The sequence below is a fragment of the Oratosquilla oratoria genome, chromosome 42 (assembly GCF_046742065.1).
Source record: "Oratosquilla oratoria isolate Oo_2021 chromosome 42, ASM4674206v1, whole genome shotgun sequence".
Lineage (NCBI taxonomy): Eukaryota > Metazoa > Arthropoda > Malacostraca > Stomatopoda > Squillidae > Oratosquilla > Oratosquilla oratoria.
In genome coordinates, this window is record NC_134818.1 from 40,044,269 (window position 1) to 40,066,432 (window position 22,164).

The 22,164-nt window shown below is 39.4% G+C and overlaps 1 protein-coding gene across 3 annotated transcripts in view; it reads left to right on the plus strand.

Annotated features, from left to right (window-relative positions):
- Positions 1–22,164, plus strand: part of shtd (anaphase promoting complex subunit 1) — a 443,338-nt gene that overhangs the window by 385,511 nt on the left and 35,663 nt on the right. Inside the window, exon 21 of one of the 3 annotated variants that reach the window (XM_076179510.1) lies at positions 14,600–14,813. The exons of the other annotated variants lie outside the window; for them this stretch is intronic. Within the exon in view, the coding sequence (XP_076035625.1) occupies positions 14,600–14,625 (26 nt within the window). The 3' untranslated portion in view covers positions 14,626–14,813. Of the gene's footprint in view, positions 1–14,599; positions 14,814–22,164 lie in introns of those variants that run through there. 3 annotated transcript variants of the gene reach the window in all.

Here is a 22,164-nt window from a genome sequence, read left to right on the forward strand (position 1 = left end):
CGTAATTTTGTGGTAAGATAGATATGTGAGAAAGCTTTAAGAAAAGGTAAGGATTTTTTTTTTTTTTTTTTTTTTTTTTTTAAAGCTTATGACAGGGTAGACAGGAAGGCACTGTGGGAGGTTTTGCAGATATATGGGATAGGAGGAAAGCTTTTAAGAGCAGTCAGTAGTTTTTACGAGAGTGGTAGAGCTTGTGTTAGGATCAGAAATGGAGAGAGTGAGTGGTTTGAGGTAAAGGTGGGCTTCATCAGGGATGTGTTATGTCACCTTGGCTCTTCAGTTTAAACATGGATGGGGTGGTGTGAGAGGTAAATGCAAGGGTAGTGTGTTGGGGACTGGAGATGGTTAAAGAAAATGGAGAAAAGTGGGAGATAAGCCAGTTTTTGTTTGCTGATGACACTGCACTTGTAGCAGGATCAGAGGAGGGATTGAGGAAGTTAGTGACAAGAGTTTGGGAAGGTGTGCGATAAAAGGAAGTTGAAGATAAATATGGGTAAATGTAAGGTGATGAGATGTACAAGGGGTGAAAGTGGCAGCAGGCTGGAAGTGAGTATTAAGGGGGAGAGACTGGGGGAAGTGGATAGTTTTAGATACTTGGGTGTGAATGTGGCAGGAAAGGGAGGAGTGGGGGTGGAGGTAAAATGTAAATTGAGAGAAGCAAGTAGATGCCTTGGTGGATTAAAAAATGTAATGAAAAGTAGACATTTGGGAATGAATGCTAAGAGGAGATTGTATGAAGGAGTGATTGTGCTGACAGAACTGTATGGGGTAGAAACATGGAACATAAGAAAGGAAGAGAGAAAGAGTGTGAATGTGTATGATATGAGGTGCCTAAGAAGTATGATAGGGGTTACTAGGTTGGATAGAGTGAGGAAATGAGGAGAACCAGGGTGGAAAGGGAGCTGGGAGATAGGGTTGATGAAAGAGTATTAGGATGGTTTGGACACATTAAAAGAATGAGTGAAGAAATATTAGTAAAAGAGGTGTGTAAGGTAGAGGTGGAAGGAGTGAACATGAGGGGGCAACCAAGGATAAGGTGGTTGGATGGGGTAAAAGGGGCATTGGGAAAGAGGGGAATGTCTGTTGAGGAAGAACAGGAGAGGACAGAAGATGGGGGTGAATGGAGAATGGTTGTGTATGGATGATGCTGTGATGTATGAGGGGAAGTGGATGGGGGTTGAGGAAGTATGTGTGAAAAATAAATTGATGCAGCCCAAAGGGATTTCTCCCCATGTTCTCCATTTCTGCATTAGGGGACAGAGAGATGGGGTCGCTAATTTAATGAAGTGGCCTTGCTTTGGATGTGCAGTATCTTTCGACACTACTTCTGACCTAGGGCAGTGGACGAGATGCAGGGATGACCCATCATCCAGGAGGAGCCAAGATAAGAGGGAGGGAGGGGTGTGGATGGGAGTGGAGTATGTGGGGATGGAATGGGTGGGAGTGGTTTTTATGCCTTTGTTTTTTGGCTACCTCACTTGTAAGGGAGAAAAAGCCTTTAGTATATGTATGTATGTACATCAGCCAAGATATTGTGGACTCCTTTTGTGTTGTGAACAGTTATGTCATAGGGGTGGAGGAATAGGCTGTAATGTGTGAGTCTTGGATTCTTGTTTTTCACAGTTTTCAAAAACTTCAAGGGATTGTAGTCAGAATATACGTGAATGGTGGTTTCAAATTAACCTAGGTAGATTTCAAAGTGGTAAGGGCCTGAACTAAGGCAAGCGTCTCCTTCTCAGTTGTGGAGAAGTTCTTCTGTGCAGGGGACAGCTTCTTACTGTAGGAGGTGATAGCATGAAGAACTCCATTGTTTTCTTGTAAAAGGGTGACTCCAATACCAGAGTTGCTGGCATCTACTTGTAGATGAAAGGGTTGTTGGAAGTCAGTGGCCCTTAGAACTGGAGCATTGGTGAGAAGCTATTTCAGGATCCTGAAGGCTATCTCAGTGCTGGACTTGAGACTGAAGAAATGGTACATAAAAAAATGGAAACTTAAACCAAAAAAGAAAGGAAAATATGAAACAAAAAGTGACATACACAAATAAGGATGGCATGATCTCTGGAATCAGTGAACTAAATGACTATCTAGAAACAGAAAAACCTGACATCATGGGAATAGTGGAGACAAAATTGAAAGGACCTCTATCAACAAGCATAGTGGGACATGGTCTATACAACCACTGGGTGAAAAATAGAACAGACAAGCAGGGAGGAGGTGTCATGATATTGACCAAAAAGGGTCTAAATGTGACAAAGATTATTGAAGGCCAAGGCAATGTAGAATTAATTATGATCAAAATTGCAAACAAAAAGATGAAAAGCAGAAAATTTGTAGCAGTGTATGTACCACCAAAAACACGTGTGGTTGGACAGCGAACATTCTAAATTACTGGAAGACGCAATGATCATGCTAAACAAGTTACTGAAAGAGGGTGGAAACATAGTAATCATGGGCGATTTTAATGCAAAAGACATAATCTGGGAAGAAATGATAGTTGTTGTTGTCGTTCCCTAGACTGTCTGTCTGAGCAGTCCCGTCTCCCCAAGGAATGCCACAGCCAAAACTGGGTTTTCCCACAAATCCTTTATAGAGTGTATGTTGTGTTGTTTGCGTGCATGATTGTGTATAATGCAGTCTTCCATTATGTGTTGTATGGTATGAGGTGAAGTGTTACATCCTGGGCAGCTGTTCACAATGCGGTCATCCAGCCTCGTCTGGTAGCTTAGAAATGCTGGGTGGTGGCCGCACCGCAGTCTGGCCAGGTGGACTCTGTCCTTTTGTGAGAGAGGATTCAGAAGGGTGGATATCAGGGGGTCTGGCATGCAGCAGTGTGTTGTCTTTCAGTGTGTTAATGGAGCGGTGAGTGATATGATTATGAATATGTTTCCGGAGGCTGGTATTTGGTGGCTGTGGAGGAAGAGAAGAGAGTATCTGTGTGTGATACAGGTCTTTGGGTGTTGTTTTAATGTTTCTTGGTGTGTGTGGGTGTTCTGCTATGTAGTGTAGCAGGTGTGATGTGTTTGTGGTGGCTGTGGCAAGTGTTTGTGTGCCTCTCATGTCGAGGTGGTCCTTGACTTTGAGGACTTTTGTTTCATGGTGTAAATGGTCTGTAGGTGTTGTATTTGTGCAGCCTGTAATTGTTTTTAGGGCTTTGTTTTGTATGATTTGAAGGGTGTTGTGGTGTGTCTCACTGAGATTAGGAGCCCAGGCAGGACTCGCATAATTCATCACTGAGCGTATGCATTGTTTGTATATTGTTGTATTAGTTTCTTTGACGCAGCCCGAAGGGATTTCTCCCCGTCCTCTCATTTTATGCAATGGGGGGACGGAGAGGGGGGGGGTCGCCGATTTAATGAAGCGGCCTTGCTGTGGATGTGCTGTGTCTTGCGACACTGCTTCTGACCCAGGGCAGTGGACAAGGTGCAGGGATGACCCGTCATTCAGGAGGTGCTAAGATAGGAGGGAGGGTGGAGGGGTGTGGAGTGTATTCAGGGATGGAATGGGTGGGAATTATTTTATGCCTTTTTCTTTTTGGCTACCCCCCTTGTAAGGGGGAAAAAGCTTTGGTATATGTATGTATGTATGTAGTTTCTTTGTTTTGTCCAAATGTTGTTCCAGCGATTGACTTAAGTGCGTTAAGTCTAGGTGAGCATTTGTTTTTTATGTTTTGTTATGTGTTGTTTGAAAGACATGGATGTATTGTATGTTACACCAAGAATTTTTGGTGTGTTTGTGTGTGGTATTAGAGTGTTGTTGATGTAGAGATGAGGTATGTATTTGTGTTCTTTTGTCCAGTTGGTGAGAAGAGTTGCTGTAGATTTGGTTGGAGCTATTTTGAGTCTGTTTGTGATGAACCATGTGTTGAGTGTATCAAGGTATGGCTGGATTATTTCTGCAGCTTTGTCTGTGTTACGATGTGTGCATGTGATTGTTATGTCGTCTGCGTAAGAAGAGATTTGTATTTCTGAGGTGTCTGGTGTGGGTAAGTCATGCATGTATAGATTAAAGAGCGTGGGGGATAGAACAGAGCCCTGTGGTACTCCATTCTTAATGTTTCTGATGTGTGATGATTGGCCATTATATGACATGTAAGCATTCCTACCTGCCAGATAATGAGAAATGATAGTTAAAGGGGGAGATGAACTTTGGAGCAACATTCTACTGGATATGACCATTGAATACACAATGGGTTAAGGAAAATACTAGATATAGAAACAATAACTGTCAAAACTTACATACATACATACATATGCCAAAGGCTTTTTCCCCCTTACATGGGGGGTAGCCAAAAAGAAACAAGCATAGAAACCACTCCCACCCATTCCATTTCCTATATATTCCACTCCCCTCCACCCTCCTCCCTCCCTCTTATCTTGGCACCTCCTGGATGATGGGTCATCCCTGCATCCTGTCCATTTCCCTGGATCAGAAGCAGTGTCGCAAGACACAGCACATCCACAGCAAGGCTGCTTCTTAAATTCAGCAACCCCCCCCTCCCCGTCCCCTCGTGCAGAAAAGGAGAAGACGGGGAGAAATCCCTTCGGGCTGCGTCAAATTTTTTTCTCATACATACTTCTTCAATGTAGATAGGAATGACAGACATAGAGAAGGAAGATTAATGTACAACAAAACGGACTTTGTAAAACTAAGAAAAATTTTCCCGAACACATACTGGGATAAATTCTCTAAAGGGGAAACAAAGATGGAAGACAAATGGAACACATTCTAAGAAAAGTACAAGGAAGGAATTAACAAATATGTACCAAAAAAGAAACTAAAAGAGATCTACATAAAGTGTTGGTTTAACAAAAGGAAAAAAAATTGAAAAAAATGGGGGGGGGGGAAACCAAAAGGCAAACATATATAAAACTTAGGAACGAATATGTGAATATACACAGGAAAGAAAAAAGTAATTATGAAAAAGATATTATAGACAAATGTAAGGATCAACCTAAACTCTTTTACAGATATATAAATGAAAAACTAAAGGATAAACATGAAATAGTGAAATTGCGTGAAGGAGATAAAGGATGTATAGACGACACAGAGATGGCAGAAGTTATGATTAGACATTTGAGGTCTGTTTTTACATTTGAGAGCTCACAATCTTGGGAAGATAGACAACAAGAAAGATCACCCACAATGAAAGAAATAAAGGTAACACAAAAAGAAATAAGAGACCAGATAAAAAACCTAGATGTCAGGAAATCACATGGACCAGATGGAATCGCAGATTGGATACTGAAAGAGTGTATAGACGAACTGACAGATAAACTATACAAGATAATTGAGTTCTCACTCAAAGAGGGAAAGGTGCTGCAAGATTGGAAAGATGCAAACATAGTACCAATATATAAAGGAGGAAATAGGGAAGATCCTACAAACTTCAGACCAGTATCCCTTACAAGCACAGTTGCAAAAATATGCAAAAAGGTCATCAGAAACAAATGGACCAAACACTTGGAAGAAAATAAGATAATAAACTCCAAACAATTTGGCTTTAGAAGTGGCAGATCGTGCTCCACAAACCTAATCTGCTTTTACTCGAGATTGATTGAGATAATACAAGAAAAAGATGGCTGGGCAGATTGTGCCTTCTTGGATTTGCAGAAGGCATTCGACAAAGCACCATATAAAAAATTAACAAGAAAAATTGAAATGATAGGAGGAATACAAGGTAAACTGCTGGAAAGGATGAAGGACTTCTTAACTGGGAGAAAAATGGGAGTGGCACTTAGAGACAAAAATTCGAACTGGGAAGATGTGAAAAGTGGCGTCCCACAAGGCTCTGTATTGGCTCCTTTAATGTTTGCCATATACATAAATGATATGGATGAGGGAGTAAATTGTTACATGTACTTCTTTGCTGATGATGCCAAATTACTCAAGAGAGTAAGAACAGACGAAGATTGCAGATCACTACAAAATGACCCTGACAAAATATGGGAATGGAGTCAGAGACGTGAGTTGATCTTCAACATTAAAAAATGTAGTATAATGGAAATTGGGAAAAGTTAAAACAGAGTATCGGGACAGTATAAAATTAGAAATAAAGAAGTCAAAAGAGTTGATTCAGAAAGGGACCTAGGGGTAATTATTTCAAGTGACTTGGCACCTGATAAACATGTCAATGAATTATTTGGAGAGACTTATAACTTATTGAGATCAATGAAAGTAGCCTTCGACTACATAGATGAGGAAATGGTAAAAAAAATAGTTGTTACACTGAGAAGACCTAAACTAGAATATGCTGCAACACTGTGGGTACCTAGCACAAAGAAGAACATAAGAAAATTAGAAAGAATCCAAAGATCAGTGACAAAAATGGCACCTACACTGTCAAGTCTGACATACAAACAAAGATTAGAGAAATTACATCTGTCAATACTGGAACAGAGAAGAGAAAGAGGCGATTTGTTGACCATTTTCAGAATTATGAAAGGGATGGAAATTCTCGATAGAGATGACTTATTAAAGTGGGACAGAAGAGAAACAAGAGGACACGAAAAGAAACTAAAGACAGTTACAGAAGAGACCTGAATAAAAATAGCTTCCCACACAGAGTGATTGATGTCTGGAACAAACTGAAAGGAGAAACAGTGAAATCCAGAACTATACACGATTTTAAGAATAAACTGGATGTGGAGAGATACAAAAATGGGTCACTACAAGCATAGCTCTCATCCCATGAAATACAACTAGGTAAACTAGGTAAATACAGGCAGGAGTCCACATGAAGTTATGGTCTTTCTTCAATAGGTCAGTTAAGGTTTCAGCTACATCTACAAAATTTGGGCAAAAACAACAATAATAGCCACTCATTCCCAGGAATCAATGTTCCTCTTTATGATTGGTGGGTATTGGTACATCAGGTGTCCTTTATCTTGACATCTATCAGAAACGCTTGAGATTTTCCAACTTCAAATAAGTAGTGGACTTGGGTAAGGCTGAGGTCACATTTTGATAGGTTGAATCCAGTATTGTCAAGTAGTACCGAACCATCGTCACCAGACCATGACCCTTGCTTCAAACCTTCTGTATCTTCAGGAACTATATCCCACAGCAGCAGTGCACGACAATATCCAGTGTCCATACTTCAAGACACAGGAGCAAAACAGAGTCTAATGTTGAATTCTGCATTGCAGAATCTTGAAGAATCATATATAGGTTGTGACATTTTGATAGAGTAGGAGGAGTTGCAAAATGTCTATTACATAACATTCTTACACTGATCTAGCAACTGGAATTGTTAAAGTAGCTGTTGTAGAATCTCTTCCCATAGTAGGAATATCCTTGTTATTAGCAAATGATATGGCTGGAAGCAAAGTAACTTCCCCTGTAGTAACAAATAACCCTAAGACTTCAGTAGAAGAACCTTCAGATAACTTAGTTATTTCCAGCCTGTGCTGTAACCAGAGCCCAATACAAGAAATCTGAAGAGGAGACTTGTAATCCAGAATCTTTATTCTTCCAAAATAACCCTTCCTGGTTTCCTTTTTCTCTCTCTTGAGCAGATTTAATCAGAGAACAGAAGTCAAACTCTTCCCTTAACCACTTCACTACGGGCCAAAATCTCGCAGGCAGCATTAGCTGCCAGACGTACGATGTTTCGTTTTAATACTCGCATCATAAAAAATAGTCACTGCTTATATCGATCGTTCTCTCTTTCACCCGTGAATTTTGATAACCATAGAAAATGTGATGAAGACAGTTTAGAGAGTATGTCATTATGCAGGGGCAACTACAATAAATATAATCAAGACGCCGATATGGCAGCCTCGCGTATCCACTTGCTCCTCATGCCGCCTATGTAGGCGGCACCGTATGGAAGGGGTTAAGAATTTATATGATTCTGCTTTACCTCCAAAAGAAGTTGGAACTTTGGCATATGGTATTTATGTACAAAAGAGAGTCCGTATGTGAAAATGGAGAACATCCACAGCAACTGTTGACCAGCCATGGCAAGTAATACATCAAACTGTCCTCCTCTTGCTTTCAGAAACACTGTTCTTAAATTAGTTCATGATACTCCCTTTGCAGGTCATTTAGGGGTGAGAAATATATTGCTTAACATGACCCATTTCCATTGGCCCACAGTTGTCAAAGATGTTGCCCAATATTGTAGAACCTGTCACAGCTGTCATCTTGATTTGCAACCCCAACCAAAAAATTGTGGAAGTTCCACTCTATCCCATTCCCATAATGGAAGAACCATTTAGCAAAATTCTAGTAGATTGTGTAGGAACCTTACCCTCTAGTAAAGGTAATCAATACTTCCTCACAGTAATGTGTATGTGCATCTGTTTTCCTGAAAAATATCAAAGCTTAAAACATAATTGGAGAAATGGTGGGATATCTGACTATGGTAGGATTTCCCAAACACATTCAAAGTGATGAAGGAAGCCATTTTCTCTCTAACAAATTTAGAGAAACCCTTCTAACACTAGGTATACATCATGTAACCTCCATCACCTATCATCCACAGTCCCAAGGTGTTTTCAAGTGGTTTCATCAAACCTTTAAAACTCAATGGTGAAAAATGTAGTAACACATTTGTAAATCACAACTAACACCACAGTCAGAACAAAGTAATGAGCTGAATACATGAATCTATATATTTCAACTGCTGAAGAGGATTGCAGTTAGGTACTTCTGAAGAGGATTGCAGTTAGCACTCGAAATATATACTCGCGTATTCAGTTTTTTTTTGTTTGTTTTTCTGACTGTGGTGTTAATTGTGACTTAAAACAATATTAAAAACCTGTTATGAAAACTCTTTAAATTGGGAAGACTTTGCTGTTCACCACCAGAACAACAATTTAAGAGAGCCTTGGATTGAGCCCCTTAAAAATGGTCTTCAGCCATGAAGCTTAGGGTCCCCTGAAGATGATTCATGAAAAATGGAAGGAAGAACCACCTGATGACCTCACCATCATTGGAGCCAGTACAGAGCCTCGCGGGACTCCGCTTATCATATCTACCCAATTTAAGTTCTTTTCTCCAAGTAACCCCCTCATTTTCTTCCGTTCAAGAAGTGTTTCATCCATTCCAATAATTTTCCTTGTATTCCACCTATTGTTTCAATTTTTCTTAGTAGCTTTTTGTGTGGTACTTTGTCAAAAGCCTTTTGTAAGTCCAAGATGGCACAGTCTGCCCAGCCATCTTTCTTGTATTATTTTTATTAATCTTGAGTAAAAGCATATTAAGTTTGTAGTGCATAATCTTCCACTTCTAAATCCAAATTGCTTGTGGTTTAGTATGTTGTTTTCTTCCAAGTGTTTAGTCCAAATATTTTTAATAACTTTTGCATATTTTTGCAATTGTACTTGTAACAGATACCTGTATATAGTTTGTTGGATTTTCTTTATCTCCTCCCTTGTATATTGGTACAATATTTGCATTTTCCAATCTTGTGGTACTTTTCCTTCTTTGAGTTAGAAGTCAATTATCTTGTGTATTTTATCTTTAAGTTCATCTATACATTCTTTCAATATCCAGTTTGCTATTCCGTCTGGCCCATGTGACTTTCTGACATCAAGTTTCTTTATTTTGTCCCTTATTTCTTTCTGTGTCACCGTTATTTCTTTCATTTTGGGGGATCTTCCTCACTGTCCTTCATCCCAAATTTGTGAGCTTTCAATTGTAAATACAGACCTAAAGTGTCTGGTCATTACTTCAGCCATTTCTACATCTTCTATATATTCTTTGTTTCCTTCACACAGTTTCACTATTTCATGTTTGTCTCTTAGTTTATTGTTTACATATCTGTAAAATAGTTTAGATCGATCTTTGCATTTGTATATTATATCTTTTTCATAGCTTCTTTTTTCCTCTCTGCGTATATCTACATATTCATTTCTCAGTTTGATGTATGTTTGCCATTTAGTCCCTTTTTTGTCTTTTTTCCATTTTTCCAGGCTTTGTCTCTTCTATCTTTAGCATCGCTACACTTTTTATTATACCAACACTTTATGTAAACCCTTTTTTGTTTCTGCTTAGGTACATGTTTATCTGTTCCCTCCTTATATATTTCTTTAAAAATGTTCCATTTCTCTTCCATCTTTGTTTCATAATTTGCAAAATTTTCCCAATTAGTATTTAAAAAAAATTCTAAGTTTTACAAAGTCAGTTCTGTTGTACATTAATCTTCCTTCTCTGTGTTTCTCATTTCTTCTAACATTTTGTTCCCTAAGCTCAAACTGTAATTGGTGTCGTATAATTTATTTCATCTACAATTTCAGGCTCAGAAGTGAATATCAAGTCTATTCTCAATGGTTCTTCATTGTGTCCATATCTATTGTTTTCTTTGACCTATTGAGTCAATGTATAATCAATGGTCAAATCCAGTAGGACATTGCCACAGGGTTCCTCTCCACCTTTATTGTCAATTCTTCCCAATTTATTTCCTTTGTGTTAAAGTCACCCATAATTACTATGTTTTCTCCATATTTCAGTGTATCAGTTAATTCATTCTTTGTGTCTTCCAGTAATTTTGAGTGTTCACTGTCAGGCCAAGTCTTAGTTTTTGGGGGCACATTTAAAACTATGAACTTTCTGCATTTCATACTGCTATTCTCGACTTCAATTGTGATCAATTCTACATTTTCTTTACCTTCTGCCATCTTTATTACATTTAAGCCCTTCTGGTCAATAACATGACTCCTCCCCCCTTGTTTATCCATTAGTTTTTTGACCAAAGGTTGTATAAACCTTGTCCCACCATACTTGATTATATAGGACCTTTCATTTTTGTCTCCACGATTCCCATTATGTCTGGTTTCTCTATTAACAAATAGTCATTTAATTTATTTATTCCAGAAATCATACCATCCATGTTTGTATATACATACATACATATACCAAGGCTTTTTCCCCCTTACAAGGGAGGTAGCCAAAAAGGAAAAGGCATAAAATCATTCCCACCCATTCCATCCCTGAATACACTCCACATCCCTCCACCCTCCCTCTTATCTTAGCACCTCCTGGATGGCAGGTGATCCCTGCACCTAGTCCACTGCCCTGGATCAGAAGCAGTGTCGCAAGACACAGCACATCCACAGCAAGGCCGCTTCATTAAATCGGCGACCCCCCTCTCCGTCCCCCCATGCATAAAAGGAGAAGACAGGGAGAAATCCCTTCGAGCTGCGTCAAATTTTGCTCACACATACTACCTCACCCCCCATCCCCCCACCCATTCCACCTCATGCATCACAACATCATTCATATACAACCATTCTCCATTCACCCCTGTCTTCTGTCCTCTCCCATCCTTCCTCAACAGACATTCCCCTCTTCCCCAAAGCCCCCTTCACCCCATCCATCCACCTCATCCTAGGACTTCCCCTCATGTTCACTCCCTCCACATCTGCCTTCCATACCTCTTTTACTAGTCTTTCTTCACTCATTCTTTCCATGTGTTCAAACCATCCTAATACTCTTTCATCAACCCTATCTCCCAACTCCCTTTCCACCCCCGTTCTTCTCCTCACCTCCTCATTCCTCACTCTATCTAGCCTAGTAACCCCCATCATACTTCTCAGACACCTTATCTCAAACACATTCAAACTCCTTCTTTCTTCCTCTCTTATGTTCCATGTTTCTGCCCCATACAGTGCTGTTGGCACAATCACTCCTTCATACAGTCTCCTCTTAGCATCCATTCCCAAATGTCTATTCCTCATTACACTCTTTAATCCACCAAGGCATTTACTTGCTTCTCTCAATCTACATTCTATATCCACCTTCACTCCACCTTTTCCTGCCACATTTGCACCCAAGTATCTAAAACTATCCACTTCCTCCAGTCGCTCTCCCTTAATGCTCACTTCCATTCTACTGCCACTTTCACCCCTTGTACATCTCATCACCTTACTTTTACCCACATTTATCTTTTGCTTTCTTCTATCACATACTCTCCCAAACTCTGTCACCAACTTCCTCAATCCCTCCTCCGATCCTGCCACAAGCGTAGTGTCGTCAGCAAACAACAGCTGGCTCACCTCCCACTTTTCTCCATTTTCTTTAACCATCTCCAATCCCTGACCCACTACCCATGCATTTACCTCTCGCACTACCCCATCCATGTATAAGTTGAACAGCCAGGGTGACATAACGCATCCTTGACGAAGTCCCACCTTTTCCTTGAACCACTCACTCTCTCCATTTCTAATCCTGACACAAGCTCTACTACTCTCATAAAAACTCTTGACAGCTCCTAGAAGCTTTCCTCCTATCCCATATATCTGCATAACCTCCCACAGTGCCTTTCTGTCTACTCTATCGTAAGCCTTTTCCAGATCCATAAAAGCCCAAAAAACATCATTCCCCTTTCCTATAGCTTTCTCACATATCTGTCTTACCACAAAGATCTGATCTACACAACCTCTACCCGTCCTAAATCCACACTGTTCCTCACCAATTACTCCCTCTGTTCCTCTCCTAATCCTCTCAATCAAGATCCTCCCATAAGCCTTCCCAACTACACTTAACAAGCTAATCCCTCTGAAACTACTACATTCACACTTGTCCCCTTTTCCCTTGTAAAGAGGAACTATACAGGCACTCCTCCAGTCCTCCGGCACTCTACCCTCTCTCCAGCAAACATTAAATAACCTCACCAGCCAGTCCACCATCACTGTACCTCCTTTTTTTAGACATTCTGCATGGCATCCATCCAGACCAGGTGCCTTACCTGCTTTCATCATCTTAACAACTGCCTTCACTTCGTCCTTCCTTATTTCTCCTCCATTTTCCTCACTCATCACGGTCATTTTCTTAGCATTTCCCACTGCAACTATCTTTCCCTCCCTATCCTCCTTCACATTTAGCAACTCCCTAAAATATTCTGCCCATCTTCCCCTTACTGCCTTCTCTTCCATTATCATCTCTCCATCTGCACCTTTTACCTTTTCCTCTCTACTTGATTTGCCTCCTCTTCCTCTCTTAATTTCTTTCCAAATCATCTTTTTATTACTTTCAAAATTTTCTGTCATACTCTTACCCCCATTTCACATCTGCTCTCCTCTTTGCCTCCTTTACCTTTTGCTTTACTTCTCTTTTCTTTTCTTTGTACCTCTCATATGACTCACTCGTCCTATTTTGTAACCAATCTGTGAAAGCTCGCTTCTTCTCTTTTACAACCTTCTTTGATTCCTCATCCCACCATTTGCTACCCTTTCTTCTATTTCCTCCTGTCCTTCTTGTTCCACACACCATCCTTGCACACTTTGTGACTCCCTCCTTGAACCATCCCCATTCCTCCTCCACACCTAGCTCTACTCTATCCTTCACACCCTCCCACTCCTCCTTCAGCTTCTTCTTGTACTCCTTCTCCTTTTCCTTTTCATTTAAAGAGTTCACTCTAAACACCTCCCTACCTTTTGTCCCTTTCCTCTTTCTCCATCTATCCTCCACTCTGAACTTACCTTCCACCAAAAAATGATCTGATATTCCCCTACCCTCTCCCCTTAGCACATGTACATCCTTAACTCTTCCTATCATAATCCTATTTACCACTACATAATCCATCAACGCTCTATCTACCATCCTTCCATCCACCACCCTCTCCCATGTGTACTTATGCTTGACTTTCTTCCGAAACACTGTATTTGCTATCATCAACTCTCTTTCTAGACACATTTCCACCATCAACTCTCCACTACGATTCTTTCCTGGAACTTCACATTTCCCAACCATTCCATCAATTGGACCATTTCCTACCCTAGCATTAAGGTCTCCCAGTATTATTACGTTGACATTTCTCCCTAAATCCTCTATGCACTCATTTAAATCTATCCAAAAGGCCTCCCTTTCTTCTACACTCTTCTCACTGCCAGGCCCATATGCACTTACAAAGACCCACATCTCCTTTCCCAGTTTCACCTTCATCCACATTATCCTTGAGGAAACCTCCTTCCACTCCACTACCCGTTTACCTATCTCTTCACTTACTAGAATAGCCACCCCTTCCCTCCCTCGCCCTCACTTCACTCCTGATAACCTCCCACTTACACTCCCAAACTTACACTCACCCTTCCCTTTCAACTTAGTTTCACTCAAAGCCAACACATACATCTTTCTTCACACAAACATACTACCTATCTCTTCCCTTTTACTCTCATCTGTACCAGATCCATGCACATTAAAAGACCCAAACCTTAGGGTGCTGTTCCGAAAACTACCAGACCCTCATATGCCTTTACTTTTTCGTTGAGGAATGTCCCCTGTGGGGCTACAAGGAGAAGGATGCCTAGTCCCAATCCCCGTCCCTTTCTTCTCGCCTCTTACAATCCAAGTGGAAATACTTGGTGGCAGTATTCTTTTCCCCCACCACAGGGAATCCCCCCACAGCAGAAAATGAATACTCAGAGAAATGGTACAGGACAGCAGCAAGGGGTTGGGGGACAGCATAACAGAGGGACAGTCATAGTATAAAAGTGTCATCATTTCTCTATGAAGAGTTTTCCTCTATCATAGACAAAATGATGTGTGGCTCTTGTCCATAGGGGCGCCCCATATAGACCCAAAAGTATCAACTGCATGCTACTTTGCCACAATAACAAGCAGCCAATACTTTTAATTTTTTCCTTTCTTCTTGTAGGTGACTGTAGGGTATGCAGGGATTGAAACGAGGTTCTACTTAGTTGATGCTGGCTGCAGGTCATTTTGAAAAGAATGTTTTTATTGTATTCAATTTGTACGGACTACAAAATACATAAGTAACAACAAGTAAATTGAGCCGTAGCTCCCATATCACATATTGACATTAAATATACAATCCTTATAGCCTGAATTCGTACACAAATACACTACATACATATATCAAAGGCTTTATCCCACTGCCATTCTCTTGAGACATCTCCGGATATGATGGAATTTTTTTTTATATATATATATATATATATATATATATATATATAATTTTGAATAGAACAATCTCATTTTTCATTTCCTTTAAGATTCTTGGATGCCAACCGTCAGGCCCTGGTGTTTTATTAATTTTGAGTTTCTATACACCTTTTAACTTTTTCTTTTGTTATATTTATCACAGGTTTCAGTTTGAAGTTCACTTTGAGGTGTTTTGTTTATGAATACTGAGCTAAAATAGTTGTTTAAAATATCACGCATTCCTTTGTTTGAATACACAGATTGACCGTCAGTAGATAATAGTGGACCAATGTGATTCCTAATAACCTTTTTATCTCTAATGTAACTATAGAATTCTTTGGGATTCTCTTTGGATTATATATCAGCGATATTCATTTTGCATTGTTGTTGTTTTTTTTATTGTCTTTTTCAAATCTTTCTGTATTTTTACATAACTTTGATAGTCATTAGGTGCACCTGAGCAGTTGTATTTCTTGTAACCCTGTCTCTTTTTAGCAATACTTTTTTCAGTTTCTTTGTTGAGCCATTTTGGGCAAGCCTGATTTGGGGGGCATCTGTCCTGAAATGGGATGTACAGTGCTCGACAAGGAAGTACGAACGGTTAGCGAGAATGAGTGATGAGGAGAATGAATGAGTCATAAATCAATGAACAAAAGCTCACTTCGTACCTCTAATACTTTGATGGGTGGCCTTTACGTACAGTGATCTCACAAAGGCGGTTTGGAATGGAAGTGGCGTACTTGGCAAGATGTGCAGGGGTTATACTAGCCCAGGATTGGCGAATGGCTGCCTTGAGCTTGGGCACAGAGCTCGTATCTTTACCCTGCAGGTCTTGTTTAATGTGGTTCCACAGGTTTTCTAATGGGTTTATGTCAGGACCATTGCCTGGCCAGTCTGCTATGTAAGGTATATGACAGTCTTTAAGCCACTGAGTAACACTACAAGCAGTGTGGGCTGGGGCGTGATCTTGTTGAAAGATGTTAGCACCTGAGCTATTAAAGAATCCTCCAGGTGGTCATTTAAGAGTTCATAATAAACATATTGGTTCACTGTTACATTTTTCGGTAGTACAACAAGGCTCCCAAGTCCTCTTCCACTAAAACTTCCCCATACCATGAGAGACTCAGGGTGTTCCACTGTCTGTTGAACATACTGGGGGGTCAAGAGGGTTGCTACCTGCACACCGATACACGTTTCCACCCCTATTGCCAGTCACAGTAAAGGTGGACTCATCGGTCCAGAGAATATCCAGCCACTTGTCATCATCCCACTGAAGATATTTCTTGCAAAACTCGACCCTATGGCACCTCTGGTTAAGAGTGAGAAGAGGCTTCTTCACTGGGCGGTGGCTTCTGTACCCAAGGTCGTGAATGTGGTGGCTAACTGTTCACACACTAACCTCCCCAAAGAGTCCCAGGTTACTTTCTTTTATTTTTCTGGCGGTAACACATGGATTATGCTCTATCTCTTGATAACATTAGTAGCACGAGGGGATGTCTTTTTGGGGTACTTTTTCCTTGGTTTGTAACCAGGTGTGTCACAGCCACCTTCCTTCTTAAAAATGGCAACCCACTTGCACACAGATGTCTTGCCAACCCCAACCTGCTCTATTATTTCCTTTGTTTGGTGACCAGATTTATGTAAAGCTATGATCTGGGTTATTGTCTCTTGTGATAAATACTTGTTTTTGCCCATATTAAGGCTAGAAAGCACCTCTGCAAAAAACACTCACCGCCTAGGTGGCGTCACCAGAACACTCATGGAATAAAAAGCCTCCCCACGAAGGCTAAGAGGCAACTGAGGGATGATTGATAGCATGCGTCATAAACCCAACCCTTAGCTCTGCCCACTTGTCCATTCACACTTCCTTGTCTATATCATTTACCCCCCTGGAGGATTCTTTTAATAGCTCAGGTGCTAACATCTTTCAACAAGATCACACCCCAGCCCACACTGCTCGTAGTGTTACTCAGTGGCTTAAAGACTGTCATATACCTTACATAGCAGACTGGCCAGGCAATGGTCCTGACATAATCCCAATAGAAAACCTGTGGAACCACATTAAACAAGACCTGCAGGGTAAAGATACGAGCTCTGTGCCCAAGCTCGAGGCAGCCATTCGCCAATCCTGGGCTAGTATAACCCCTGCACATCTTGCCAAGTACGCCACTTCCATTCCAAGCCGCCTTCATGAGATCATTGCACGTAAAGGCCACCCATCAAAGTATTAGAGGTACGAAGTGAGCTTTTGTTTATTGATTTATGACTCATTCATTCTCCTCATCACTTATTCTCACTAACTGTTCGTACTTCCTTGTCGAGCACTGTAAGTATGAATCATCTTAGTAAGTGTATTTTGAAATATTTTCCACAACTGATCTACAGGTCTTTTGCCTAATTTTGCCTCCCAATCTGTAAGCTGAAGCCCCTGATGTAGTCGTATAAACTGAGCTTTACTGAAATTGGGTATTTTAGCTACACAAGTATCTATTCTCAAAAATTTTAGCAATTTGAATCTAATTAAGTTGTGATCACTTTTTGCAATAGTTTCACATCAGCTATCATGCTTTCATGGCTAGTGATCAATAGATCGAGTAAGTTTCCATGTCTTGTGGGCTCCTTTACATGCTGAACTAAGTAATTGTCACCAAGAAAATCTATCAGGCAACTACCTTTGTGGATATGTTCAAGGGTCATCCAATCAATGTCAGTAAAATTGAAATCACCCATTATCAATAAGTCCCAGTTGCAGAATCTAGACAGTTCTTGAAACAACAGTTTGTCATCTGCTAATGATAATGTTTTTAGCCTATATATTACACCTACATTCATTTTTTGTCCATTTATTTGGGTTAATTCTACCCACAAACTATCATATGTATCCTGTTTTACTTTCTCTAAAACACAGGCATGGACATTGCTTTTAATGTACAATAGAACACCCCCACCTTTCTTGTAGTTTCTATCCTGATGAAAGTGTTTAAATCCCACAATATTAAATTCAGCTTCAAACTCTTTACCATTTAACCATGTCTCAGTTATTCCTATCATATCGAGATTTTCGCTTTTGACATATGCCTGTATTTCTTGGGATTTATTGCTAATACTACGAGCATTAAAGTACATGGCATTAAGAAACTCATGATTATGTCTTTTTGACATGTTTTGTATTTCAACATCATGCCTTACATTATAAATTTGTTTTTTATTGACACCTTGCTCTATATTGACATTTGGTGCTTTGTTGACATTTAATGCCTCATGGACATTTGCCCCATTATGGACATCTGGTCCCTCATGGTCATTCGATCTCTTATGTATACCTTGCCCCCCTACGTCACCGCATTCCACACTGGCCACCCATCGTTTATTGACATTCTGTCCAACATCCCTTCCTAAAATGATATTCTGTCCTGCACTGACATATCCTACCATGATATTTTGTCCTCCACTATCATTGCATGCCATCATGATATTTTGTCCTCCACTATCATTATATCCCATCTTTATATTTTGTCCTTTGACATTACATCTTAATATAATATTTCGTCCTCTACCGACATTATATCCTAAAATTATATTTTGTACAACACTTACATATTGCTCTACATTATTACTATTCCCTACTGTGTTTTCCCCAATACACTCTATTTCCCCTTCCCTTTGAGTTCCTATCCCAAAAAAGGAGCTAGTTCATTACAAACTCCCACAATGAGGTTTGTAAGATTTTTAGATCATTAAGCTCCCTGTTTGTTTCAGCATTGTGTCTCTTCAACTTGTTAATTTCTCTATACATTGCCCTGTGTTCCGCCTTCAGATCTATAATTTTATTTATATTATTTATTCCCTTTCCAAATATATACCTCTACCTAGTGGTCCACTTTCTCTTGCAAGCCTGAAAATGCAATATTTTCGTAACTTTGATTCCTCTGTGGCATTTCCATGTTGCAACTCTATTTTGGGATGACACCTAATGGTGATTCAATCCTGCTTACATCTAGTCTTCTCTTTGTTGGTTCAATATATTTTTGTCTTCATCCTCCATTTTATATTGTTACCACTAAGTGAATTTACTCTAATATTTTATTTTGGTCACTCAATAAACAAAGCTCTCCTGTCCCAATACGATACCAACTAGGTGTTTTCTCCAACTTATGTAAAAAGTGCTACACTCCAGAGCTGGTCTAGATGTTTTTTCCAGGTTGTGGTTCATGTGTGTGTGTATTTTACCTATTTGTATTTTATGGGAAGAGAGCTATGTTTGTTGTGACTTGCTTTTGTAACTTTCAGCATCCAATTTGATCTTAAATTCTTGTATAGTTTTTGCACTCACTGTTTCCTCATTCAATTTATTCCAGATATCTACCACTCTGTGTGGGAAGCTATTCTTTTTTCAGATCTCTTCTTTAACTATCCTTTTTAAGTTTCTTTTCATGTCGTCTTGTTTCTCTTTTATCCCACTTTAGTAAACCATCTCTATCAAGGACTTCCATTCCTTTCATAATTCTGTAGATGGTTAGTAGATTTCCTCTTTCTCTTCTTTGTTCCAGGGTTGGGAGTTCCAATTTGGACAATCTCTGTTCATATGTCAATTTGTAGAGTGTTGGTGCCATATTTATCATTGCTCTTTGAATTCTTTTTAATTTCTTTATGTTCTTTTTACTACTGGGTGTCCATAGTGTCGCAGCATAGTCCAATCTTGGTCTTATCAAGTTAACTAATATTTTCTATACCATTTCTTCATCCAAGTAGTCAAAGGCCACTTTCAATGATCATAGTAAATTGAAAGTTTCCCCTACTATTCTGTTGATATCTTTGGTGCCATGTCATTGCTGATAGTTACTCCTAGGTCCCTTTCCAAGTTTACTTTTATAACTTCCTTTGTACCAATTTTATATTGTCCCAATATTCTGCTTTTACTTTTTCCAAACTCCATTATAGTACACTTCTTGAAGTTGAAGTTCACTTCACATTTTTTACTCCATTCCCAGACTTTATCCAAATCTTTTTGTAGTGATTTACAATCTTCCTCTGTACTTATTCTCTTTAGTAGTTTTACATCATCTGCAAAGAAGTTCATATAACATTCCACACCTTCTTCCATGTCATTTATATACAGGTAGTTGTTGACTTAAGACCAGGTTAGGTTCTGATATATCAGTTGTAAGTCGATTCAGTTGCAAGTTGGTCTTTGTTCTAAATTTATGTGTAAAAATGTTAGTATTATCCATAATACCCCAGAGAAGAACCCCTTCCCATAATTCGAAGTATTCATGTCCCAGCTGCTGGGATACATGGAGTACAACTGATTTCTTTTTAAGGATCTAAATGACTTTATCTCTAGCCTTGACTTCTGTCAGGGTGTGTTAGGGAATTATCCTTTACTCAGTGGTCTACAGTTCACGGCAGCTCGCTCTCAGCCAATCGTGCACAACATGAGCTCTGTCGCTTGATTGATTTTCTTGGTGACAATTACTTAGTTCAGCATGTAAAAGACCCCACAAGATATGGAAACTTACTTGATCTATTGATCACTTGCCACGAAAGCATGTTAACTGATGTAGAAGTCGTGAAACTGTTGCAAATAGTGATCACAACTTAGTTAGATTCAAACTCCTAAAAAATTTAAGAATAGATACTTGTGTTTCTAAAATACCCAATTTCAGTAAAGCTCAGTTCATAGGACTATGTCAGGAGCTTCAGCTTACAGCTTGGGAGGCAAAATTAGGCAAAAGACCTGTAGATCAGGTGTGGGAAATATTTCAAAATACACTCACTAAGATGATTCATACTTACATTCCTTTTAAGGACAGACATCCCCCAAATCAGGCTCGCCCAAAGTGGCTCGACAAAGAAATGGAGAAAATTTTTGCTAAAAAGAGACAGGCTTATAAGAAATATAAGTGCTCGGGTGCATCTAATGACTATCAAAGTTATGTATCAATACAGAGACATTTAAAAAAAGACAATAAAAAAAAAACGAAAACGACAATATGAAATGAATATCACTGATAAACCCAAAGAGAATCCCAAAGAATTCTATAGTTACATTAGAGATAAAAAGGTTGTTAGGAATCACATTGGTCCACTATTATCTGCTGACGGTCAACTTGAATATTCAAATGAAGGAATGTGTCATATTTTAAACAATTATTTTATCTCGGTATTCGTAAACGAAACACCTCAAAGTGAACACCAAACTGAAATCTGCGAAAAGTCTAGGGTAAACTTACTACGGTAAATATAATAAAAGAGAAAATTAAAATGTGTATAGAGAAACTTATTAGTGTGACTAATATTTTTTTTAATAATTTCTTTGTCAAAATGGGTAAATGCCACTTTTATTGATCATAGCAAGTTACAGGATTCTCCGACAATTTTGTTTATTTGTTTATCAGAGGACAAATTGTTTGAGATGATTACTCCCAGATCTTTTTCAGGTCCCACTTTCTTTAACTCCTTAGTTCCAATTTTATATTGTCCTGGTATTCTATTTTTACTTTTTCCAAACTCCATTATGCTACACTTCTTAATGTTGAAGTCCATTTCCCATTTCTGACTCCATTTCCAAACCTTGTTCAGGTCTCCCTGTAGTGATTTGCAATCTTTTTTGGTTTTTACTTTCTGCAGCAATTTAGCATCGTCTGCAAAAAAGCTCGTGTAACATTCCACACCATCATCCATGTCATTCCCATAAATAGTGAACATTATTGGAGCAAATATAGATCCTTGCGGAACTCCACTAATCACCTTCCAACCAGAATATTTTTCTCTGAGTACTATATATATATATATATATATATATATATATATATGTGTGTGTGTGTGTGTGTGTGTGAGCAAATTTGACACACCCCGAAGGGATTTCTCCCCGTCTTCTCCTTTATGCATGGGAGGGACAGAGAGGGGGGTGTCGCCGATTTAATGAAGCGGCCTTGCTGTGGATGTGCTGTGTCTTGCGACACTGCTTCTGACCCAGGGCAATGGACAAGGTGCAGGGATGACCCGTCGTCCAGGAAGTACTAAGATGAGAGGGAGGGTGGAGTTGTGTGGAGTGTATTCAGGGATGGAATGGGTGGAAATGATTTTATGCCTTTTCCTTTTTGGCTACCTCCCTTGTAAGGGGGAAAAAGCCTTGGTATATGTATGCATATATATATATATATATATATATATATATATATTTACCTAGTTCTATCATACAGGAAGGGAGCTATGCTCATAGTGACCCATATTTGTATCTTTCAGCATCAATTTTGTTCTTAAATTCTTGTATAG